Source organism: Crocodylus siamensis, chromosome 5 (assembly GCF_052110815.1).
Source record: "Crocodylus siamensis isolate JL-2025a chromosome 5, ASM5211081v1, whole genome shotgun sequence".
Taxonomy (NCBI): Eukaryota; Metazoa; Chordata; order Crocodylia; family Crocodylidae; genus Crocodylus; species Crocodylus siamensis.
Window position 1 is genome coordinate 39,068,366 of NC_143399.1, and position 25,075 is coordinate 39,093,440.

Sequence of the window (25,075 nt, forward strand, 5' to 3'; positions counted from 1 at the left end):
TACCCCGAAAGCAAGGCACCCTGAGGCCAAGGGAAAGTCTAGGGGTCCTTGAGGGGGGACCATAGGGATGCATAGCTGCTCTGGAGCTAGGGAGAGGCACATGAGGATTTTGGGTGGAGGCAAAGTAGACTCTGTAGGGGTCTTCTCATGCCCCCAGGCTAGCTCAGAGTCCTGGGTTCCTGTACCCAGGGCACCCTGCTGCTGGGCCTCTCAGGGTGAGGGGTGCTAGTGGCAGGGTATGAGGGGTTCCCAGCACAGGATCCTGGCATGGGGTGGGGGGGTCCCACTTCACCCAGCCCCTGCCCTCCAGGCCTGGTTCTCATGGTGTGCAACAATCAATATTTATTTAATCAAAGTATTCAAGTCATTCAAGATCCTGAGGCTCCTGCCAGAGTGGATGGAGGACAGTGCTGGGGGCAGGATACCCCAACTTCCTTCCTCCCTCTGCTTCTCCCTTCTCAAAGGTCCTTTGGCACCCAGACACCTGGGTCTACAGGGATGGGGATCCTGGATGCCAGCCCCACAAGGAAAGTCTCTGGTAGGTAGACACCTGGGTTCCCAGTGCAATGATGAGGGGGAGAGGGGTTCCAACTCCAGCCCCTCAGAAAGTGCACAGCACCCAGACACCTGGGTTCATAGTGAGGTTACAGGGGTTGTCCTGGACTCCAGCTAGTCCCGGGTGCCTAGACACCTGGGTCCTCATTTCTCCCATCTTCTCACTGGTCCAGGCAGAGTTGCAGGGGTGGGTCATTCTGGTGGTGGGGAGGAGAAAGACAGAATTAGGACAGGCAGGAGGTGGTCACAGAGCAGCTTGGGGGGACACTGATATATGAAGGAGCCAATTAACCCCTTCATTTTTGCCCCACCCCCAGAGGGGCCTGGTTCTTAGGGTGGGAGTAGGGGGGCTGCTTATGGGAGGGCCCTGTCTCACAGTTAAGGGGGAAGCCTGCATCCAAGGCGGGGGGTGGAGATTGAGACTGGGTAGTAGGGGACACCCTGGGAGCCCAGGGAGGACAGGGGGAGAGGGGGTAATTTACCCTTTCTGAGCATGGGGGGGTCTCGGTGCTTCTTCCCTAGGTCGCTCTGAGCCAGGGCATCCACTACCCAGGAAAGAGCCTGGGTGCAGTACTCCATCTGGGGGGGTTGGGTAGGTCAGAGGTGGGGGCAGGGCTTCAGTGCCCCCAAACCCACTTTACCCCCCTCCCTCTGCCCCTTATACCCCCACTGCCTCCAGCACCCTCTCCCCTGGGACCCTGACATAAGGAGCCCCCTATCCTGCCCCCTCAACCTTCCCCTCCACCCAAGATGGGGTCTTTCAGCCCCCACCCCCCTGCCACCCCAGTACCTGGTTTTCCAGGGATTTGAGTCGTCGCTCTGACTCCCGGATCTCAGCCAGCTCTTTCAAGGCCTGGTCCATCCTGTGGGGGGGGGAGGGAATGGGGGTTACTCAAGGGTCCCCCAGCCCCTCTACCTCAGAGCTTCTGCTGCACCCCATCGCAGGCTCCATCAGTGACCCCCATTCTTTCCCCACCCCATCCATCGTCTCCATGTCTCCCCTGGCCTGGGGTTCCCCCTGCACCCCACTTTCCACCCAGCCATCCCTAGCCCCCCTCCCCCGGTGTCCCATATCCCCCCCAATCTCCCATAGCCCCCCCCCTCACTTCTGGGAGGTGCGTTTCAGGCGCTCGGTGTCACTCTCACGTTTCTGGCGCCTCAGCGCTACCAGGTGGTTCTCCTTCTGCACTGCCTCCCATGTGAGCAGCTGCCCATCCTGCTCCTCAGATAGCTCCAGCGCTGCGAGGGACCCAGGCATCCGGGCCAGGGGGAGAGGGACCATGCACACACTTAAGAACCATGCAGGCAGGGCATGGGAGCTCACATGGGGAAAGGGGCTGAAAGTAACTTACAGCTCGGTGTAGTTTAAAAAGCCTGGGACTTCCCAGGGCGTGGGGTGGGGATGAAGCATGAGGTTGGGGGGTGCTGCAAGTTCATATGAGGGTGGGGGCACAGACATGTGCATTGGCACAATAGCAGAGACTTGCATGAGGGGGAAGGCACAAGATATGTGCCAGCTCGCACAGTGTGAGTGTGGCACTTCCAAGCTCGCTCAGAGGGGGCGAGGGCACGTGAGTGTGCAAAGTCGCACAAGGGCAGGGGTACAGATGTAGGTTGGCTTGCACAGCTCAGGCATGGGCTCACGTGCCTTTCCAAGCACCCCTGTGCTTGAGGGTGGGGGACTGTGAGCTCGCATGAGAAGGGGGGTCATGTGCATGAGCTTGCATGGGGACATGGGCGCACATACATTTCACATGGGGAGGAGGAAGAGCAGAACCCAGGGAAGGGGGAGCCGGGCTGAGAACAGTGTCAGGGTCAATTAACCCAGTGCCTCCAACCCTTCAGTGAGATCCCCAATGCCACCCCCTCCCCTCCCCAAGCTCCCCTTCCCCTCAAACTCCCCGAACCCCAGCTCTACCCAACCCCCCACCCCTTCCTTGCAAGCTCCCAGCTCCCATCATGTCCCTTCCCCACCCCTACCCCCAGCTCCCCCCCAACCCCCTGCTCCTTCTGGACCCCACACTTGCTCCCAGCTCCCCTGACCCTGTGCTCACAGAAGTGCTGGCTGTGGGAGCATCGGGTGCGGGGGCGCAGCAGGGTGTACAAATGGCTGAGCAGGATGAAGGGGGGCGCCAGGGCAGGACGGCTGAGGTACTCCAGGATCAGGTTGTAGCGCTGTGACCTCCAGTAGATATCGCTGTTGCCCTGCACCTTGGAGAAGGTGTAGCTGGAAGGAGGGGGGTGGGGGAGTTAGGTGGAGGAGGACCCCCTACCTCCCTGTCCCCCATGCTCATGGGCCCCTCATACACTCGTGACCCACTGTGGTGCATGAGCCCCTTGTGTGTTTTTAGGGCTCTCACATGCTTACAGCCCACAGCACCCACCAGTCATGGCCCCCTGGCATGCTCGTGATCCATCGCACCCATGTGCTAGTGCTGTGAGCCTGTTGCATACTCACTGCCTCACTGTACAAACACACGTGTGCTGTCTGCTTGACATGCTCCCTACCAACAGGCACTGACACCTCGGATCCTTGCATACATGCCTTACACACAAGTGCCCGGGGACTTTCAGGCAGCCATGCTATACATAAGGCCTTGGGATCCTCACACACAATGCACAAAAGCCCGGGATCCTCACATACTCACCTCATGCACGAGGGCTTGGGATCTCACATTTACCCTGTGTACGAAGGCGTGGGATCACTGCACAATTGTTCTGTGTAAGGTCCTGGGTTTTTCACACACTTACTTCACACATGGCCCTAGGATCCTCACACACATGCCCTATCCACAGTTGTCTGAGATCCTGTCACATTTGTCCTCTGCACAAGAGCCTGGGAGCCTTGCACACTTGCCCCAGACCCGAGGGCTTGGAATCCTCACACACTTTTCACTCCACATGCAAGGGCCTGTGATCTTTACATGCATGCCTCATACACTCTCACCCCACACCCAAGGACCTGAGACCCTTTCACACTTACCCATGCACAAGGGCCTTGGTTCCTTACACTTGCCCTGTGCACAAGGGCTTAGGATCCTTGCACACTCACCCCATGCATGAGGGCCTGACCTCCTTGCACACCCATGCCCTGTACATGCATCTCCTTCCCCCTCCCACCTCAGCAGTACCTGAACATGGCGATGAGAAGGTTGAGCAGCAGGATGTTGGCAACGAGGAGGAAGACAACAAGGAGAACCAGCACCAGCCAGTTGGCATAGGTGCTGGCACAGTCCTCTGCTGCACTCCCGGTGCAGTTGGTGGCCTTCATCAGGGCCGCTGTGGGGAGGGGAATGGGGGTCAGTAGCCCACAGTGACACCCCTGAGTCCCTCATTAAACTCAAAAGAGAAGCCTACACCAGTTGGAAAATGGGAAGCATCACCAAAGAGGACTACTCAGCACTCACCCGCACCTGTAGGGAGTGGTCCAGAAAAGCCAAGGCACAAACTGAACTCAGGCTAGCTATGGGGATTAAGGACAACAAAAAGTCCTTCTTCCGATATGTGGGAAGTCAAAAAAAGAAAAAAGATAGCATTGGGCCCCTGCAAGATCAGACAGGACAGTTAACATCCAACGCCCAAGAAAAGGCCAATCTCCTAAATGACTTTTTTGCATGAGTTTTTCACCCTCCCAAGAGAATCACACTGTTAGAAAGGACACGAAACATCCTGGGAGCAGGTGGTGGGCCCAGAATTGATGTGGATCAGGTGAGGGAACATCTTGAGAAACTGGACAGTCAGTAGTCCACGGGCCAGGACGGAATGAACCTGAGAGTCTTGAAGTTGCTGGCAGACTTCATTGCACCCCCCTTGGCAAAGATATTTGAAAATTTTTGGTGCTCGGGCAAAGTCCAACAAGACTGGAAAAGAGCCAACGCGGTCTGTGATCTTCAAGAAAGGGAGGAAGGATGACCCGGGGAATTACAGACCAATCAGTCTGAGGTTCATCCCTGGAAAAATCCTGGAGAAAATTGTTAAGGAATCCATCAACACCATACTAATGGAAGGCAAGCTTCTGAATGCCAGCCAACGTGGCTTTGTGACTGGCAGGTCTTCCCTGACCAGCCTCATCTTCTATGACCAGGTAACATATGCCCTGGACGAGGGAGATGACACGGATGACATATATCTGGATTTCAAGAAAGCCTTTGACTGAGTTCCCAACAACGTCCTTGTGGCTAAACTGGGGAACTGTGGCCTTGATCATCTTATGGTCTGATGGCTAGGTAACTGGCTATGGTGTTGGATGCAAAGAGTACTAGTTGACAGGAGTAAATCAACATGGTGCAGGGTGACCAGTGGAGTCCCTCATCAGGGCTCAGTACTTGGACCGGTACTCTTTAACTTCTTCATTAACTATCTGGAGTCAGGAGTCAGATGCGAACTGGCAAAGTTCATGTATGACACCAAATTATGGGGGAGGGTGGTCACACTGCAGGACAGGGTGGGGATAGACGCCGACTTGGACACACTTTCAGGGTAGGCTGACCAAAACCTGATGGCCTTCAATGTAGAGAAGTGTAAGGTACTGCACCTTGGTAGGAAGAACCTTCAACATACTTACAAATTCGGCAGTGGTACGCTCGCTAGCACCATGACCGAAAGAGACTCGGGGGTCCTGACTGACCACAAGATGAATATGAGTCACCAGTGCAATGCTGTGGCTGGCAAAGCTAACCAAACTGGCGTGCATCTACTGATGCATCTCAAGCAAAACCAGGGATGTCATCCTCCTGCTTTGCTTGGCCTTGGCGAGGCCACATCTGGACTACTGCATCCAGCTTTGGACCCTCTGCTTCAGGAGGGATGTGGAAAAGCTTGAGAGAGTCCAGAGGAGACCCACTTGTATGATCCAAGGCCTGGAGGACAGGCTGTATGAGGAGAGGCTGAGGGATTTGGGAGTCTTCAGTCTGGAAAAGAGAAGGCTCGGGGGGACTTGGTAGCAGCCTACAATTATATAAGAGGAGTACATCAGGACCTGGGAGAACAGCTGTTCATCAGAGCTTCCCAAGGGATAACAAGGTCTAACGGCCATAAACACCAGGAAGGTCTGGATCACTTGATCCCAGCTGACTTCCTACCTATGGCAGGGGGGCTGGACTCTATCTTACGAAGTCTGTTCCAACCCCTAATGTCTAAGAAAACTATGAAACCCCCCCACCAGGCCAGTGCTCCCCAGCCTGGGGCTGGATCTGTCCCCACAGAGGCCCTCACCATCCATCTCTTCCTGGGGGATCTGGCCAAAGATCTGGAGGTAGGGGCGATAGAAGACGCGGCGGAAAATCCAGGGCAGACGCTGGTCATGGGGGTGCAACAGCCCCTCCGTGGTCACCCCATAGGCTACCAGCCACACACCCAGGAAGAAGAGGAACAGGAACACATCCTTCATCTGTGGAGGTGGGGTGAGGAATCAGAGCCTGACATGGGACCCCCCAAATCCCCATGGGATGCCCAGTCTCCCAAGGGAACCCTTTAAACCCCCACATAACCCTCATAGCCCCATAGAACCCCCCTGAAACCTCACAGGACCCCTCTTTCTCCCATGGGATCCTCAGAGCTACCATTAGAACCCCCAAACATTCAGGAGACCTTCTGATCCTGCACAGAACTCCCCCAAACTGTCACAAGATCCTCAGAGCCCCTCAAATTACTCCAGGACCCCCTGAGACCCCTCAGAACTCTCCAAACCTTCACAGGACCCCCCAGAGACTCCATGGGACTCTCAGAGCCCTGATGGGACCTCTCAACTCCCCACATGCCCCTATGGGACCTCTGGAGCAGACCTCATAGCATCCCCACAAGCCTTCATGGCCTCGCTGAGACCAGGAAACCCAGCCCCAGCCTGGGAACCCCCCACAGCCCAGGGTGCCCCTTCCTAATCCCCACCCCCACAGCACACAGACCCCCTTACTGGCCCCAGCAAGGGACCCTCCCAGCATCCCATCCTGATTGGGATCCCCCTGTATCCCCTTACTGTAGGGCACCCAAAGTCTCCCCATGGCACCTGCTCCCCAACACCCATCAGAGCCCCCTTTTCTGGTCCTCTCCAAACTGCCCCACTCCTCACCATCTTGCCCACGATGATGAGTTTGGGGCCCAGGTTCTTGTTGACAGCGAAGATGTGGATGAGTCGCAGGGTGAAGACCATGAAGTCGAGGCAGAGCACCGTGCGCCCAGACTCGTATGTCCAGGAGGACATCCTGGAGGAACCAAGGGGGGCAGGCATGAGCCTGGGGACCCCCTGAAACCTTCCCCCAGGGACGCTGAGGCAGGTGGGACCCTCCCCCTTCACCCCCCCTTTTCCAGCTGAGACCCCATGAGAGACCCCAGGGGCCCTCTGTATGGCTAGTACACCCACTTCTCCAAACCCCATCCTCAGTGTGGCCAGCTCGGGCCTCTTCACAGCTGGGCCATGACCAGCCTCCCAACCAGCACAGTGCTCAGGCTGTATAGCACATATAGGGCACCATGCCTGGGTGGGGGGGGTCATGGTGCCCAGGCTGGACGGCACATGGGAAGCACCAAGCCTGGACTGGAAGGCATCATGCCTGGGCTAAAGACCACTGGGGGACACAGTGCCCAGGCAGGGGACGTACGTAGAGGAAGTGGGCCCTGCAGGCACAAGTCCCACGCCTGGCAGGCAGACTCCTCACCGGCATATGGCACCCATGAGGAAGAGGAGCAGTGCGGTGAGATCAAGCTGGTTCCAGGAGTCATTCAAGTAGGCACAGATGCGCTGGGGCAGAGGCTGGTGCCCAGCGAAGCAGCCCTGGCGCAGCTCCTCGCATAGCAGGCTGAAGACCCACAGGTAGAGCAGGACTTCAGGACCATGGGGGCCTTCAGGCGGGGGCGGTGCGAAGTCCAGCAGCAGCACATACGCGAAGAGCAGCAGGAAGAGCAGGTACATCACCACGTTGCCCAGGAAGGTGGTCACTGGTGCCCCCCAGAACCAGTGCCATCGCCGCAGCCAGTCCTTCCTATCCCATCCAGTTGTGGGGCTCCCCACCACCTCTAGCCTATGGGCACAGCATGGGGGGTGGAAGCAAGACTGTGAGCTTCCCCACAGCAGTTTCCTGAGCTTCAAGGGGGAGGGTGTTCCTTATGGGGAGAGGGGCTGTGAGCAGAGGAATGTTGTGAGCTTCCTCATAGCAGTGCCCTGAAAGAAGCGGGTGAGGGTTGACTGTGGGGAGAGGATGTGAACAAGGGGAATGCTATGAGCTTCCCTATAGCAGTGCCCTGAGTGTGTATGTGGGAGGCTGGGGATCTGACTGGGGAAAGGGGCTGTGAGCAGGCGGGTGTTGTGGGCTTCCCCACGGCACCCCGCTGCCAGTGCCCTGCACTGGGGAGGGTCCAACTGGGGAGTAGGGCTGTGAACAGGGGGATGCTGTAAGCTTTGTCACAGCAGGGCCCTGAGGGGCAGGTGTCATGGAGGTCGACCAGTGAGTATGAACACTGATGGCAAAGTGGGCTCCCGCAGGTGGTGGTGGTGGTGGCACTGTTGGGGCAGGGAGGTGGTGAGTGCCACCCAGTGGTCAGCAACCGCGCGCAGACACTGCCGGCAGCATTGGCAGCAGCCAGCAGCAATCACGAACCACCTGCAGACACCGCTGGGGGTGGTGAGTGTCGGTTCACAGGGGGTGCAACCCCTACTATGCATTGCCAATGCCAGTGAGGAGAGGGGCAAGTCTGAGTATGGAGAGAGAACACTATGAGCTTCCTCACAGCAGTGCCCTGAGCAGGACTCGGGGGGCCTGCTGGGGGGAGGGGACAGGAAGATGTGAAGAGAAAGTGTGTGTGTGGGGGGGGGGGGGGGCGTTCCAACCCACAGGCAAGGAGAGGATTAAGTTGGGGGGGACAATGCTGTGAGCTTCCCCATATCAATGTCCTGAAAAGGGGGAGGGGAATAGGGAGGGGCACTCTGGCCTTTGGGGGACAGAAGAAAACAGTACTCAGGACCCTCAATGTCCTGGGGACCCAGTTTAAAGCCCCCCCACCTAGCCCCCCACTGTACCCCTCCAGGCTGCCCCTCAGGGAGGATTTTTCATTAACATCTATGCTGTTCAGCTCCATAGTGCCGGGGGGCTCTGGAGACCCTTCCTCCTCCGTGGACCTGCTGCAGTAGGGGGAGGAGACACTGAGATGGAGTCCCTGGTGCTGTGAGCTTCCCCACAGCAGTGCCCCCCCCATTCCCCCTCCCTGCTATTGCACTCACCGGAAGGTGATGAGGTTGGTGAATATGAGCGGGGGGCAGAAGAAGGTGAGCAGCAGCTGCCACACAGGGGTGCCCCGGTTCATCTCGCCCCACCAGTTCTGGGTGAGCAGCACCTGTGGGGATGAGGGGGTCAGTGCTTGGGGGGTGGGAACTTTCTCTGCTCTCACCACCTACCCATGACCTCCATGAGGACCCCCTCCCTTCATCCTTCCCCCACAGCCTCCTTCCTCCCCCCATCCACTGATTCTTTTCCACCCAAAGACCCCCAGAACTCCCCACCCCCACAAAGGCCTCTCCTGCTTCCTCTGACCTCCTTCCCTGGGGACACACCTGCACAGCATCATGGGCAAAGAAGCTGCGGGCATCAGCCTGGCGGGCAAGCTGGAGGCAGGTGGCACCACCCCAGAGGCAGGAACGACGCACCAGGAGCTGCAGGACCCAGTGCTCACTGCTCCGGTAGCACTCACCCACCAGGCCTGTGGGAGAGAAAGGGTTCAAGCAGCATGTTTCCCTGACCCCCTCCCCTCACCCTGTCCCCAGCCAGGCCTGGGGTGGGAAAGGGATAAGGTGGGATACTCCCCTCTCACCACAGCTGTGAGAGGGAAAGGGTTAACACAGGATAGATGCACACAGGATAGACACACAGACTCCCCACCACCCACCAGGCCCATGGGAATAAATGGGTTAACATGGGAACATCCCCCCCATACACGCACACGCTCTCCCATCACCCACCAAGCCTATGAGAGTGAAAGTGTTAATGTGGGAGCTCCCTTGACCCCCACCTCTCACCAGAGCCAGTGGAAGAAGGGGCTTATCACACACACACATGCGCACACACACTATTGCCCCCAGGCCTGTGGAAACAAAAGGGTTAATGTGGGATATGAACCCCCAGCCCTGTAGGAATTAAAGGGTTAATGAAGGAAGCATCCCTGGCCCCAACCGCACCACACTTGTGGAAAAAAATGGGTTAGTGGTGCACAAGTGTGTGCACACCCTGGATTCCCATCACCCACCAGGCTAGTGGGAATGAAAGGGTTAGCGTGGGATGCTCCCCTGACCTCCATCTTACTAGGCTTGTGGAAAGGACAGGAAAGTGTTAACGGTGCACTAGTGAGCCCTAACCCACCATTGTGGGCATGTACACCCATGTGCACCCCCCCCACACACACCAGGCCTATGGGAGTGAAAGGGTTAATGCTGGACACCCCCTAGTACCCCTCCTTCCAGGATCCCCATAGGGGGCACAATTTGGGGTTGAAAGGTCTAACATGGGGCCCTTCTTCCCCCCCAGTCCTGGGGTACTCAGACCCCTCACCCACCTATCGCCAACCCCTCAAACTTGGTCGCCAGCTCCTTCATGGCTGCAGCCTCCTGTGCCTCCTGCTCCAGGTGCGAGAGCTGCCGCAGGATGGAGGCGCCTGCCAGGGCCCCCGCCACCGCATCTGGGGCCTGGGGAGACAGCGGGTGAGGGGGGACCCCAAAAACCATCCAGCCCCCCCAGGGCCTATGGAATTTCTTGGGGTGGACCCCCAAATCCCACCCAGCTCCTCACATCCAAGGCCTGGGGGTTTCCCAGCACACAAAGGCCCCTGTACGCTGGGGTCTCTACCCCCAAGGGGTCTTTCATTCCCCCCCTTTTGGCCCCTGATCTCCAGGTGCCCCCAATGCCCCCCCCTGAGCCTTCTATGCCCCTCCCTAGGGTCCCTCCTACCCCATGTTGCCCCAACCGACCCCTCACCATCTCCCAGCAGTACATGGCCATCTCGCCTCTGTTTAGCAGCAAGGCCCAGATGAAGAGGTCAGTCCAGGGGTTTGGGGAGCGCTGGCTGTAGTACAGGGGGTCCCTGTCCTCCATGGCCCCTTTATGCTGGAGGGAAGAGGGGGGCAGTGAGTACCCCACTTCCTGCCCAGCTCCCTACCCCCCCCACCTGTGGCACCCCCTGTCCATGAGCCAGCCCCTCCATCCCTCCACCTGCCCCCCATCTCGTCCTCCTTCTGTCCCCCCTCCCCATCCCCTCCTGCTTCCTGGGTACCTCAGGGGATCCAGGCTGGCACTGTGGCTAGTCCACTGTCCCCCCTGCCCCCCATGCTCTCAGAGGACTACAGCCCAGTTCTCCCCACCCATACCCCCCCAGTAATGCCCCCCCAGTGCACCCAGGGGTCTGCAGCCCAGTGCAAAAGACATATGTTGCCCCTCCCATGTCCCTCCACTGTCCCCTACATACCCCAGCCCCCTTGTGCCCAGCAGCAACGTAAAAGGGAGTACAGGCATCTCCCAGAAGCTCTCGCAGGATGCGGGCCACCTGGGGCAGGCGGCTATCATGGGGCCGTGTGCCCAGGGGCAGATACTGGGGGGGGTGGGTCTCAGTGCCCCCCTGGCGCCGCTCCAGGAGCTGGCACAGCAGCGAGGTCTCAGGGGCACCCCTGTACAGCTCCTCCAGGCGCCCCCAGGTCAGGAACTCGCTTGCATCCAATCCATTTTCTACCAGGAGGCGCACCAGCTCTGGGCGGTCCACCAGCAGCGCATCACGCATGGGGTCTACCAGCAGGGAAGGCTGCCAGGGTGGGGACAAGTTTGGGGGCAGAGGGGTGGAGGATGCGGTGCAGGGAGGATGGGGTGGCGTCAAGGGGTCATATGTGGGGGAGGGAGAGAAAAGAGAGCATCATTAGCCATGGTCCAGCACACACTAGTACCCACTCCAACATTGGTGCTCCCTTCCCCCATGCAGATCAAGGGGCTGGGGGCTTGCCACTCCCAACTTTTTCCCCGAGGACCACCCTGCTCCCAGGGGGTCCCCACTCAGCTCCTCCTCCAAGTTCGGTCCTGGTTCTCCAGACCCCTCCCCCTCCAGGCCCCTGTGACAGGAAGGGGACCCCCACCAGCTCCCCCTCCTGCCCAAATGAGACTCACCTTCCAGTGGACATCAGCTCGGAAAAGCTCGGAGCTGGCGATGTCCACCCGGTTCCAGGCCACAGCCAGGCGCAGCTCATCCAGGTACTGGGTGACCTCACTAGTGCGCCGGCAGGCTGGGAAGGGGGTGGATTGTGGGGGGAGGGGGTCACTTGCCCCCCAGCACCTGTGATATGGCTCCACCCTTTCCATCCTGTATGAATGGTGTTGCCCCTCCACTCTGAGGCTTATCTGGATTTGCTTCCCCAGTGCAGATGCTTGGTGATGGTGTGGGGAACTCTGTCATCCCAGTGGAGGGAGACACTAGCCCAGGGAGGGGCCTGGCCTGAGGGGATTTGAACCCATATCTGACCAAGCCAGGTGTCTGGCTGTTTCCCTCATGCCCCAGGCCTCTTGCCCCAGGGCTCAAAAGGGGTGGACAGGGGCGCCCACCCAACCCAGCACTGGCCAGGGCACCAGGATCTCTTCTGGGCGGTGACATGAGTTCAAGACCCCTCTGGCCAAGGGGGGCTGGACCTCTAGCTTCTCCCCATCTGGGTCACTCAGAGTTCAGCCCCTCACCAGGTACTTGGAGGGGAGTGGGCAGGCTCACAGGCTGTCTGGGGCCAAGGTGCCCAGGGATTAGGTCCTGTTGGGAGTCAGAGAGGGGGGTGGTCTCACCTTTCACCAGTGCCTTAAGCAGGATGGTCTCAAACTCGTCCACCCCCTCCTCATCAGAGTAGACGGTGACAAGGTCTCGCAGCGCCATGATGTTCTCCACCTGTGATGGTGGTGGGTGTGTGGGCAGGTCAGACACCCTCCTAGACTCCTATTTCTGTCCTGGGGCCTCAGTCCCATCATGGATCCCTTCTGTGCTCCCTCCATCAGTGTTGGGAATCCCCCTGCCTAGTACCCTGACTACTCCATCACTGTGGAGGGACCTTGATCAGCATTCCCTCTAAGCTGTGTGGTGTGCATGGCCATGCAGGCTTGCTCATGCTGCAATATGAGGCGCGCCTGTGTGGCTGCATACACCACGCAGCTTAGAGGGACTGCTGACCCTGATACCCCCCATGCCCATCCCCCTTTCTGGACCCCATCCTTAACTCCTCCTTTAGGACCCATCTCAGGGATCTTGCACCGCCAATCATCCACCCACCCCACAGGATGCCTGGGTTCCACTTGAGGCTGTTACTTCCCATTTCTCCGAACCCAGACATCTGGGTCCTCAAGCACCCTGTCCCTCCAGTATGTGGGTCTCCAACCACCACCATTGCCAGGACACTTCACTGTTAGAGCAGTGGGGCAGTGGATTAGATTGACTAAGGGAGCTGTACACTCTCCATCACTGGATGGGTTCAAGGAGAGGTTGGACAGGCACTGGTCAGGGATGATCTAGGTGTAGCTCTGCCTGTGCTCTGCTATGGGGATTTCTCAGGCTTCTGAGCTTTGCTGGTTGCCCCTTCCCCACTTCCTATAACAAGTGTCAGGATGTTTTTAAGCCTCCCTCAGAGGCCTGGGTGTTGGCTGCAGCCCAGACTGGGAACTGTGACTGGGGTGTGCCAGGGCTCCTGATAGGACTAGGCTGAAGGTTTCTGGCTAGAGAGTCTTGCCCCTCCACTCAGGGTCAAACCAGTCAGCATAGTTGTGTCAGGAATGAATTTTACCCCTGGTCAGGTTGGTGCAGACTTGGGGGGTGTCTTCCTTTGTAGTAGGGGACATAGCCTGTGCCTGGGTTCTCCTGTGCATATATTGGATTAACAACCTTTTACAGCAGCAGGATGTTGGCTGCTGTGGTCATAGAATCATAGAAAATGAGGGTTGGCAGGGACCTCAGGAGGTCACATCTAGTCTAACCCCCTGCTCAAAACAGGACCAGCCCCAACTAGATCATCCCAGCCTAGGCTTTGTCTAGCCGGGGCTTAAAAACCTCCATGGATGGAGAGTCCACAACCCCTCTGGGTAACTTGTTCCAGTGTTTTACTACCCTAATAGTGAGAAAGTTTTACTTAATATCTAACCTAAATTTCCCTCACTCAGACTTGAGCCCATTGCTTCTTGTTCTGTCATCTGCTACCACAGAAAACAGTTCAGCTCCCACCTCTTTGAAACCCTGCTCAGGTAGTTGAAGGCTGACATTAAATCCCACCCAGGCAGGGGTTGGACTAGCTGACTTCTGGTAGTCCCTCTCAGCCCTGGTTCTCTATGATTTTAGGACACCTGGGTCCTCCCATGCACCCTTGTTCACATGGATGCCTGGGGCTTTATGTCCATCCCTGCACCACCTAACCTGCCCAGACACCTGGGTCCCCAGTTGCAGTACCTGCTTGGCCAGATGTGGCAGGTCGTTGGGCGGGAAGCAGTCTTGCATTTTCTCCTGTGCCAGTGCCTGCACGGGTTCCCCGGGCTGGGTCTCAGCCAGCACCTGGGCCAGGCAATCGGCCACTCCCCCAGAGCCCCCCACCAGCAGGCAGGGGATGGATGCCTGGACAGCCTCCAACACACGCTGTGGGGCAAGATGGTGGAGAGTGGGGTGATGGGGACACTCAGCAGCCACCAGGGATCCCTCTTGTGGATCCTGTGTCAACCTGCTCCCCCCATTACCCCCAGGGGCTGGACCCCTACCCACTGTGGATACCACAGGCCCTCCCCCACCCCCCTCTCTGGTCCCTGGGATTTGCACACCACACCCCGAGTACCGTGAACATGGAGGCATCACCCCCGATGAGCATCACCAGCACAGGGATCTGGATGCTGCCCTGTCCTGCAGTGGGGAGGGTCAGGGCCATGGAGGGGAGAGGAGACAACAGGGGAGGGGAAAACAATGGTCCTGAGGTTAAGCATGGAGGGGTAACTATGGTAACCATGGAACCAGGATAATCATGGTAACCATGCTAGGGGAGAGGAATGGCCAGTCTTCATAACCAGGATGACGGGTAATCATGGTAACTGTGGGACAAGAGAAGGGGTAACCACAGTAACCAGGCCGAGGGGGAAGGCATGGCCAGTCCTTGTAACCAGTGTGAGGGGTAACCATGGTAACCACAGAATAGCGAGGAGAAGCAACTAGGTACTGGAAGGTAACTTGGAGCAACCAGAGGAACTGTACTTGGGGGGTAACCATGGTAACAGTGGCCTGTAAGGGAGATAACTGTTATAAGTGGCCAGGGGGAAGGGGAGTAGTAACCAGGAGTGGGGGTGGTAACCATAGTAACTACGGTCTGGTCCAGGTTTTCTGTAGCTTTAGATGGGTAACCATGGTAACAAAGATGGTAATGGTGGTGTAGGGGAGAATCACTGTAACTTTGGATGGGGAGGTAACCATGGTGTGGGGGTGGTAACCATGGCACCTATAGCGGGGGCATAACCGTGGTGCCTGTGGCCCAGCCAGGTTGGGCACTCACCGCTGGCGCCCACACACTGCTGAGCAATGTGCCCCTCTAGGCGGGTGCGGAAGCGGTTCTGGCCCCCGGGGTGCCCACGGGTCCCGTTATCCACCAGGAAGAAGGCCGAGTGGTTGCTGTCCAGGGGCAGGGCTGTGCAGGTGGCTTCAGGGGTGGGGAGGGATCGGACATACCGGGCAGGGAATGAGCCCTGGTGAGGGGAAGGGGAATGAAAGGGGCCAGTCAGTCAGGTACCCACAGGGCTGCTCCCCACCCTCCATGAGACCCTGACCCAGCACCCACCATTCCCCAGACACACCCTAAGTTGTCTCCCCCAGCACCACCTACCTTCCCCTGCCCCCAAGCCCTCTATAACACCTAACCCACCAGACACCCTGCCCCTCCACACCTCCACTCCCTGTCCCACAGCCCCTACAAGCCAGGCCTCAGCACCCCCCGCCCCCAGCTCCTGCCCCCCCAGTGCTTCCAGCCCCCTCTGCCTCCAGCACCCCCTCCCCCAAACGCCCATAGCTGCCAGTACCTTCAGCCTCCTCTGCCCCAGTACCCCCCCGCCCCCTTCCCCAGCCCTCTTTGCCCCAAGACCTCCATGCCCTCTGCTCATCCCCACACACACCTTGGGGTTGATCAGCTGGTCCTGATTGGCAACCATGCCCCAGGGGGCGATGCCCATGGCCACAACACGGGCACTGGGGCTGGTGCTGGCTGTGGCATGATCCCGCACAGCCTCCCCCACATAGCGCCCAATCCCAGCCTGAAGCCCCCCGGTCATGATCCAGGCACCTGTTGGGGGAGAGGGGGCTTATACACGCCCAGAGCCCCTCCCCCTAAGCATGGACATGCTCACATCATGAGCCATGCTACATGACACTCCCAAGAACCCCCTCCCCACCAAGCCTGGACAGGGCTCCCTGCTGCTGGGTCGCACCTAGATATAGGATGTATGGGCAGGGCCCTGACCCTTCTTGTGGGGGGAGGGGGAAACAGGTGCATACTAACAACAGTGACTGAGGCCAGGAGCAGTGCAGTGCTGGTCCAGGGCCATGGTTGTGTATGCAGGTGCACAGTGAGTGTATAAGGAACATGCATTGAGCATGTGAGAGTCAGCCGATGAGCAGGCACTGAGTGTACATGGACTGTGCAATGTGTGTGCACAGCACACACAAAGGGCTTGCAATGGATGTGCAGGGAGCATGCACAGCATGTGCAACAGGCGCGCAGTGAGTTTTCAGTGAGCATGCAATGGGTGTGTAGTGAGTGTGAGGGGAGTGTGCAATGGGCATGCAGTTAGTGTGCAAACAGCATTCACAGCATGTGTAATGGGTGTGCCACAAGTGTGCATTGAATGTGTAATGAGTATGTAGTAAAAGTGCACAGCATGTGCAAGGGATGTGCAGTGAGCATACAAAGAGCATGCAGTGAGCATGCACTGTACACACAGCGAGTGTGCAGTGAGCATGCAGCAAGTGTGCACAACACATGCAGTGGGAGTGCAATGAGTGTGTAAAGAGTGTTCATGGCACATACAAAGGGCATGCAGTCGGCATGCAACAAGCATGCCGTAAGCATGCACCAAATGTGGAGCAAGCCTGAAATGGATGTGGACCACGTGTACCTCCTAAGTACAATGAGGGCAAACCAGGAACACCGTGAGTGTGCAACAAGCACAGGACAAGTGTGCACTGCACGTGCTAGGCCCTCTACAAGCTTAAAGGAGATGGCATGAGCATGGCTGTGCACCAAGGAACTCTGTGCACTCTGGAGGGAGTGACAAAGTATGTGTACGTGTGTCTGAGCCAGCCACTAAGTATAAGAGTGTACACAAACATGCACAGGGAGGGCTCCAGATGCACACCCTGGCAGACCTCTGGCTGCATCATGGTGCACATCACTGTGCATGGCAAGACATACACACATGCACATACTCTTGCACAAGGACACCCCTTTCCCCCAGAGGCATGTAGATCCTAACATGGGTGCATGTATGATGGAGCCCCAGTGCATGCACATATGAGGGAGGCTCTTCCCTGTGAGCGTGTGCAAGTCTCGCATATGCAAAGGACAGGTGTATGCTGGTATTTGCATACACTTGTGTGTGCACTAGAGCACCGGGCATCTGTGCATCCTTATGCATCACCCCCCCAAGTCCCCCCCACCCCCAAATGTCCCAGCTCTAGGGAAGGAAGGGGAACACCCACCTGTGCTCTGTGCTGCCTTGACCAACCCCTTGCGCAGCATGTCCTTCAGCCGGGCCCGGATGGCAACGTCACCATCACCCCCGACCACTGACACCACCAGGTTGGGAGGGGGTATCTTCCAGCAGCAGGTCACCAAGCTGTAGGCGGCTGCGGGGTCCGTGGAGTCTGACACGCGGATGAACTAGGAGGGTGGTGGTGGGGAGGAAGGACAGATCTAGGGGTCCTCCTCGCTCCTGCCCCCCAGCCCTATGGTACTGCTCACTCCTGCCCCACAGCCCTGCCACTGCCCCTCACTCCCACCTTGCAGCCACTCACCTTGCTGGGCTTGCCCCGGGTGCCCACGAACTCCACCTCCCCATAGGCGTCAGTGGGCTGTTCTGTGGTGTGTTGAGCTGAGTCCCATTTGCTGACAATGGAGGCGCCGAAGGCATCTTCCATAGCCACCGAGACATGCTTGTCCCTGGGGTTCCCACACTGGCACATGGAGGGGGCTCTGGGAGGCAGGCAGGGGTCACAGAGGTCACAGGGGCAGTAGGGGCTGCAGGGTGGGAGCCCCCATTGGTGCCCCTGCCCACCCACAGCCAGGAGGAGGTGCAGAGGGGGAAACTGCTGGGCACTGGGAGGCTCCTGGGGGCACCAGTGATGACAGCCCCTAAAATGAGGACCTGGGATTGGCATCACCCTGCTGGGGAAGGGATGAGGCCAAGGGAGCAGAGCTCAGGGGGCTCCATTCCTTCTGTGGGGGGTGTTGGCAGAGAGGGGGCAGCCCCATGACAGGGGCTTGGGGTGGGTGGGGAGGAAGAGCTTGATCCATCATACGCCGGGGCTGGAGGTGCCTCCACGAATGATGTGCAGGTTTTCTTCTTGAAGAGTTTGGGGATCCAGGCCTGGAGGAGGGTGGGGGAGTAGAAACAGAGGGTGGTGAGGGGTCAGAACAGAAGCACCCCCCCCAGTCCTGCTCAGCTTCTCCAACCCAGACAGAAGCTATCAGGCCCCCTCCAGAGACAACCCTCCAGGCTCCCAGCCCCACCTACTCCAGAGACCCCCCTCCAGCTCTGCCCCAGCCCCCAACCCAGAGAGAACCCATCAGATCTCCCAAGCTCCAGAGACAGCCCCTTACCCCAGAGACAACCTCTCAAATCCTCCAGACCCACCGCTCTAGAGAACCCCCAGCTCTATCCCAGCCCCCACAACCCAGAGAGAATCCCTCAGGCCCCCCAGCCCCCCCCCATCCCTAGGCCCTGCCCCAGCCCCTTCCAATCCAGAGGAAACTCCTCAAGACCCCTCAAAAGTCCCTCTCACTCCAGAAACACCCTCACAGCCCTTCCCCCTACTCACCCCAGGCCCTAGAAGGGGCGGGGGGAGAGGATGCATGTCGGGGGGAGCTTCTGTACCTGGTCCTGCCTCTTGATGCTGGTCATGGTGCCAGGCAGCCCCCTCACTCTCCCCGGCTGGGGCTGTGGAGCCACGTGTGCAAGGGCTGGGGCCCAGCTGGTGGCACCCACGGGCCCAGAGGCAGGAGGCAGCTGTCAGGGGCCCCGCCTGGGAATTGGCCCCACCCTGGCAGAACCGGCCCAGCAGGATCTGGGGACCTCACCCAGAGCCCTAGGGTGCAGCCTGAGTCAGGGCTGAGGCCTGAGCTCATCCCTGGTGGGGGGGCAGAGATTGTGTGCGGTAAGGGGGAGGAGAGCTCCCCCTGCCCAGGGCCAGGGGTTGGTTGGTGGGGGTGGGGGGCGGCTAGGGTTGCCCTGCCAAGGAAAACAATCTGCTCCACCTTGAACAGTCCTTCCCTGCACCCTTTGCTTATCACCTGGGACAGGGAGGTGGCATGGGGCGGGCCTGACATGGGGGTGGGGTCTGGCATAGGGGGATATGGCATGGAGAAGGGCATGGGATAGGAGTGCCTAGCTTAGGGGATGGGGATGGGGGGGCGCTAGCACCGTGGGGGCAGGGCCCACCATAGGGGGCGTGGCCTAGTGCAAGGGTCAGGGATAGAGCATGAGGGAGAGGCCAGGGCATGGGGGGAGTGGGGTGCCTGTCCTGGTGGAGGGAGCAGTCCTCCCAACTCTCAGGATCCCTAAGTTCAAGCCTCCCCTCTCAGAAGGGTGCTGGTGGGGGAGGGCAAAGCCCTGATCTGAAGGGGCTCCCTTTTTTCAGCCTTCCCCAGGGAACTCCTGGCTGTTGTACAGAGCTCAAATCCACAGTGACCCCCTCCATCCCCAGCAGACACTGCCCGTAAGTCCATGCATTTCTGCCAGGCCCTTTCAGTGTGTTGTGGGGGAGTGGGTAGGGTGTGGTGTGTGCATTGCCATGTATGCTGGCTTTGAACATGCCACTTTGGCCAACACCTGGGCAGAACCCAGGAATCTTGGTTCACAGCCCCCATCCCAACCCCAGTACAGTCCTAGCCCCTCCCCGCCCACACACACTCTATTCCCAGATGCAGGACAGACTCCCAAAAGACCCTGATCCACTCTCAGAGCCAGGGTAGACCAGGTGTCCAGGCTCCCAGCCCTACCCTCTGCTCCTACCCACCACATCCCATTCTCTTCCCAGAGCTGGGAAGGAACCCAGGCGTCTGGGGGCCATGCCCAGGGCACTTTGTGCCCAGCTGTGTCAGCCCCCTGCTGGGGATTCTTGCATAGCCACACTGGAAAATGTGACAGAGTCCTTGGTGGACCCTTGTCCCTGATCCCTTTGCCCTGGGAGTGCCCAGCAGCCCTTGGCCTGGCTCCCGGGCGGGGTGGGGGGGAGGAGGGGAAAGGTGCTATATTTAGCTCTGATCCCAGGATCTGGTTACCAGCTGCAGCCTTTTCCCCTTGGGTCAGATCAGCTTGCTCAGAAGCCGGGTTCCCTCCAAGGCAGGAGGGACTTAGGGGCTGGGACAAGCTGTATGCCAGGGAACAACCCCCTCCCCAACAAAGATCAGAGAGCTGTGCCTACAACCCAGGTGTCCTGGTCCCAAGCTATTTCTTTCTTAACACACCAGACCTTGCTCCCCACCCAGAGCTGGGAGGGAACCCAGGCATCTGGGCAGGTGCTGTGTCCCTCTGCCAGCCTCCCCTCCCTCCGCAGGGTGACACAGCTGCTGCTGGGGGGAGGGGGGAGCTAATTTTAGCCAGGCCAGGGGGCATCAGCTCGTATAAGGCCATGACAGGGCAGCGGGGGCTGGGCCGGCAGCCATTGGCTGGGGCCGTAGGGTTACGTAGGGCACCTGGGCTCGTCGCTCAGAGCCATCCAGGGCTGGGGCCTGCACGGATCCCAGCTGCACCAGTCCCCCTTCAGCACTGTCTGCCTGAGCCATGGCCCCCCTCTCTGCCTGGCACCTGGGCCTGCTGCTGGCCCTCCTGTGCTCCCTGCAGCCCCTCGGGGTGCATGGAGACACTGGGCCCCATCCCCATGATGACATAGAGCACCCACATCACCATGGTGATTACAGCCATCAGGATGCAGAACACCCTCAGCCTAACAGGGAACATGGGCACCACAGCCATCACCATGATGACCAAGAGCACCAGCACAGCCATCACTACAGCGATGAGGGGCATCCCTACAGCCATGATGAAGAACATCATCACCACAATGATGAGGAACACCATCACGATGGCCATCACTATGATGACGATGAACACCGCCACCATGGCCATCACCATAATGATGATGATGACAATGAGGGGGAGCACCATCATCACTACAAGGAGCATCATCATCACAGTGACAAAGAGCATCTGCATGGTAACAGGCACCACCACCAACATGATGCTGAGGAGGAGGAGGAGGATGATGATGATGACGACAATGATACTCACCATCACCATGCTGATGACCATGGCAATGAGGATGAGCCCAGTCACCACCACCATCACCACCACAAGGACAAGGATAATGATGATGATGATGAGGCTGAGGACAAGGACACCCCTCACCACCATGGTCATGATGACAAGTCTACTGAGGAGGATGATGATGAGTCTGAGGAAGAGGAAGATGAGGAGGAAGAGGAAGAGGGTGTGAGGAAACACCACAGGGATGAGGAAGAGGATGAGTCTGATGAGTCAGAGGAAGAGGAGGAAGAGGAAGGACATGGCAAGGAAGGGCACCGGGTCAGAGAGCATCGCAAGGAGGAGAAAGAGGAGGAGGAAGGTCGGAAGACCGACAGTGCTGGGGGGAGCAGAGCAGGTCCAAATGGGGAGAAAGGGGCATATGTGGTAGGGATGTGGGCACTGAGGTAGTGTAGGGCAGGGTGGGAGCACAGGCCAGGGTGGGTGGGCTGGGGGTAGTGGGGGCAGGGTGAGGGCATTTGAACTGCAGGGTGTAGGGACTATGCTTCACACCATGGGGCAGTATGGGTGTCCTGGCTGCCTATGGGACACTTGGAGGAACCCAGTAGGGTGCCTATGGGCTGGGGGTGAGCATTGACTGGAGGGAGGTTGAACCTGGCCAAGGGTAGGAGCCCCAGTCAACATCCAAGGGTCGAAGTGAGAGGTGGGTGGATGCTGTCCTCATGGAAGGGGACAGGTAAAAGGTTGGCACACAGCTGGGACAGAACCCAGGCATCCTGGCTCCCAGAACAGCTCTGCTCAAAGCCACCAGACCTCCTTGTCCCCAAACCCTTACTCTTGGTTACCCAGGTAGCCAGCAGCCCTTCCCTTTCTCCCAAACCATCAGAACCCTTCCCCATATTAGGAGCTGGGAGAGAACTCAGGTGTCCTGGCAGTAGCTGTGCCTCTTGTTGCAGAGGAGGAGGAGGAGGAGAAGGAGGAGGAGGAGGAGGAGTACCAGCCAGGCTCCGTGTGCCAGTACTGTGAGTTCTGCAAGGTGAGCAGGACTCCCTGTGCCCCCTACGCTACACCCCCAGACCCTGCTCAGCTCCTCACACCCCAGCCTGTGCCCCCAGGTCTCAACCTATACTCCCAGACCCTACTCTGCCCTCTGCAGTCCCTGGTCTGTGCCTCTCAGACCCCGAATCTGCCCCAGCCGTATCCCCTGACCCTTGCTCCCCCCTAGACTTCAGCCTGTGTTCCCAGACCCCCGTTCTCCTCCCCCCACCACTTACCCTGAAGAACACCCTCCCCCAACCCTCCAAAGGTTCCCTGAGGGAAGTGGGCATGCTGCACCCCAATCTTTGCCTGGGGGCCCAGCATCTCTGCCCTCCTCCCTCCCCTCTCCCAGATGCTGAGGGAATAGAGTCCTGGACCCATCTGGAGACCCCAACCCTTGAGGCAGAGGCTGTCTGCCCAGTCCCCTCAGCCCCCACCCTGGTCCAGGGTTGGGGACAGTGAGCCTGGCATTAACACACCCCCTGGTGGTTCCTCACAGCACTGCGGGGAGTGTGACAAGTGCCCCTGCTCAGAAGGCGACGCCAGCCCCCACTGCGAGGCCTGTCAGGTACGTGCTGCGAGCTTCCCCCAACAGTGCCCTAGTGCTGCAAGCTTCTCCCTGACAGTGCCCTGGGTTTTGTAAGCTCTCTCTCAGCAGCGCCTGGATCCCCCTCAACAGAGCCTTGGTGCTGTGAGCTTCCTCCTGGCAGTGCCCCACACTGTGAGGTTCCTCCTGACCATGCCTTCATGTTGCAAGCTTCCCCTGGCAGTGTCCCAACCCTGCTAGCTCCTCTGGATGACAGCCTGGGTGCTGCAAACTTCCCCAAAGCAGTGCCAGGACTTGGGACTTTTCCCCTAGTGCTGAGAACTTCCTCCCAACAGTGCCTTCACCGTAACTGACCTGCCTATCTCCTTGTCTCCCATGCAGCACTGCCACTTCTGCTACATGTGCCCAGTCTGTGAGACTGCCTGCCAGCCAGGTGAGCCCCTGACTCCCAACCCAATAGCTGCCCCCAGCCCTGCACCTGGCTGGGATGGGGAAGGGGGGCCCTACTAGGGTCTGACCCCCATCCTATTCTTGTGTTTTGCAGGGAGCATAGTGGACGAGATGTCTGGGGCCTTGTTTCAGTGAGTGACCTCCCATCCCCTTGCAGTGCCCCCTGGTGATCCTGGAAAGGGGCAGATCCTGGAAGGGGGTGGATAGAAGGAGGCAGGGGGTTAGAGGGCTGGGGATGGGGCAGTAAGGAGTTTAACTCTTTCCTCTCCCCCCCACCCCCAGAATGATCGCCACCATCTTTGAACGACAGGAGCAGTGAGGGAGCTGTGATGCAGGGGGAAAAGTGGGGGAAGGCCCTAGGTGACCTCTAACCTTTAGGATCCAAGGTGCCCACTCAGCTGGATGGGCCTCTTCCTCATCTGGGTGTGTGTAAGGGGGTATCAGTCTGACCCCTGTCTAGACTGAGATGCGACATGGGGGGATGTGTCCCTGTACCCCTGACTTTGTACCCACTGCTGACCCAACCCCCTCAAGCCCTCCATTGGGCTCCATCTCAGCATGGAGGGGCACAACTGCTGCAGTGACAAGGACCCCCAGTTGATGGAAGTGACCTGGGACCCTCCCCTTCAATCCCCAGGCCCTGGTACACCCGCTTCAGATCCCCACCAGGCTGGGGCCCTCCATGCCCAATTTTGCCCCCCAACCAGTCCAAGTGCCCAGGCCCCTGGTGTGAACTCAACCCCCCCCCCAACTTTGCATTTTGTATGGTTAATCCCTGTTTCCCTCAATAAAAGCTGTGACACCCCCAGACCTGCGTGTCCTGCAGTCAAAGGGGGCACAGGGAAAAGATCTCCAGGGGCTGAAATGCAGCCACTTCTGGTGCAGGGTACGTTGGAGAGTGGCAATATAGAGACCCCCTTCAGCCAGCAGAGATGCAGCCAGGTCTGGAGTGGGGCACATCAGGGGCTATTTGTGGAGTGATCCCTCCTCCAGTACTGAGATGCAGCTACCTCTTGGGTGGAACGTACTAGGTGCTGGTTATTTGGAGACCACTCACCTGACATGCAGATACAGCCACAGCTGGGGTGGGGCACACAGGGAAGTTGGGCTGGAAGGAACTTCAAAAGGTCACAGCTAATCCAGGCCCATACAACAGCATCCCTGACTAAACTATCCCAGCCAAGCATCTGTCCACCCTGCTCCATCCCTTCCAAGGATGGAAATCTCAGCTTCTCGAGGCAGTCTGTCCCAATGTTTGACCATCCTCAGAGCCATCAAGTTCCTCCTCATCTTCAACCTGAATCCCCCCTGCTGCAGCTCAAGGCCATTGCTCCTAGTCCTGTCCTGTTCCCTGCGGGTGTAGAGAAAAGCTCATCTCTATCCTTTCTGTCATTGACCTTTAGGTATTTGAAGACTGTGATAAAATCCCCTTCAGCCTTCTCTTCCCCTGACTAAATAACCTGTTCTTTCAGCCTTTCCCCATCAGCCAGCCCCCACCCCGATCATGTTTGCTGCAGTGGACTCTTTCCAGTCTGCCCATGTCCTTCTTGAAGTGCAAGACCCAGAGCTGGACACTGTGCTCTAGGGGAGGCCTCCCCGTTGCTGCTGGCAACACAAGGCCCCTCAACCCCAGCAAAGAAAACCACAGAATCCAAGTTTTTTTTAAACTCTTTTTTTCCCCCCCATTTTGCTTTTATGACACAGTTCATCACAGCCCCAACCCCTGTTCATTGGGGGTGAAGGCTCGGGTCTCCCCCATGGTCCCACCTGCCTGGTACCCCCTCCCCTCCCTCCATGTCCCCAGGCAGAGTTGTTTTTTTGGGTTTTTTTTTAACTTTTTTTTTTTTGTAAAGTTTCCCTCCCCCAAATTTTTCCCTTCATGCAAAATCTGGCCCCCCATGGGTGGCCCCCCCAGCCCCGGGATCCCAGGCACGTGCCGGGGGGAGGGGCATGCCAGGATGCCACGGGTAGGCCATTAAACGGCAGCAAAACTCAA

General features: G+C 58.5%; 2 protein-coding genes across 5 annotated transcripts; one reads left to right on the top strand and one right to left on the bottom strand.

Annotated features, from left to right (window-relative positions):
* Positions 1-334: 334 nt before the first annotated feature.
* TRPM4 (transient receptor potential cation channel subfamily M member 4) lies at positions 335-18,878 on the bottom strand. Of its 3 annotated transcripts, none has more exons than XM_090049925.1 (25): positions 18,657-18,878; positions 18,082-18,149; positions 17,578-17,755; positions 17,263-17,443; positions 15,681-15,847; positions 15,068-15,257; positions 14,363-14,427; positions 13,987-14,169; positions 12,345-12,444; positions 11,685-11,800; positions 10,999-11,328; positions 10,512-10,640; positions 10,093-10,222; positions 9,098-9,243; positions 8,768-8,880; positions 8,567-8,668; positions 7,209-7,571; positions 6,623-6,755; positions 5,770-5,944; positions 3,687-3,834; positions 2,610-2,782; positions 1,662-1,794; positions 1,346-1,418; positions 1,038-1,134; positions 335-752 (listed from the first exon to the last, which is right to left on the bottom strand). In XM_090049925.1, the coding sequence occupies exons 1-25, from the start codon at positions 18,681-18,683 to the stop codon at positions 748-750; spliced, it is 3,525 nt and encodes a 1,174-aa protein (XP_089906051.1). In that variant the 5' UTR covers positions 18,684-18,878; the 3' UTR covers positions 335-747. The 3 variants fall into 3 exon arrangements, with proteins under 3 accessions (XP_089906051.1, XP_089906050.1, XP_089906052.1); XM_090049924.1 differs by having other exon boundaries at positions 18,601-18,674; XM_090049926.1 differs by lacking the exon at positions 1,038-1,134 and having other exon boundaries at positions 18,601-18,681.
* Positions 18,879-20,468: 1,590 nt separating this feature from the next.
* Positions 20,469-23,889, top strand: HRC (histidine rich calcium binding protein). Of its 2 annotated transcripts, none has more exons than XM_090049933.1 (6): positions 20,469-21,441; positions 22,001-22,080; positions 22,582-22,650; positions 23,011-23,062; positions 23,174-23,210; positions 23,362-23,889. In XM_090049933.1, exons 1-6 carry the CDS (start codon positions 20,565-20,567, stop codon positions 23,396-23,398), a joined length of 1,152 nt encoding a protein of 383 aa, XP_089906059.1. In that variant the 5' UTR covers positions 20,469-20,564; the 3' UTR covers positions 23,399-23,889. The 2 variants fall into 2 exon arrangements, with proteins under 2 accessions (XP_089906059.1, XP_089906060.1); XM_090049934.1 differs by having other exon boundaries at positions 20,470-21,405.
* The last annotated feature ends 1,186 nt before the right edge of the window (positions 23,890-25,075 follow it).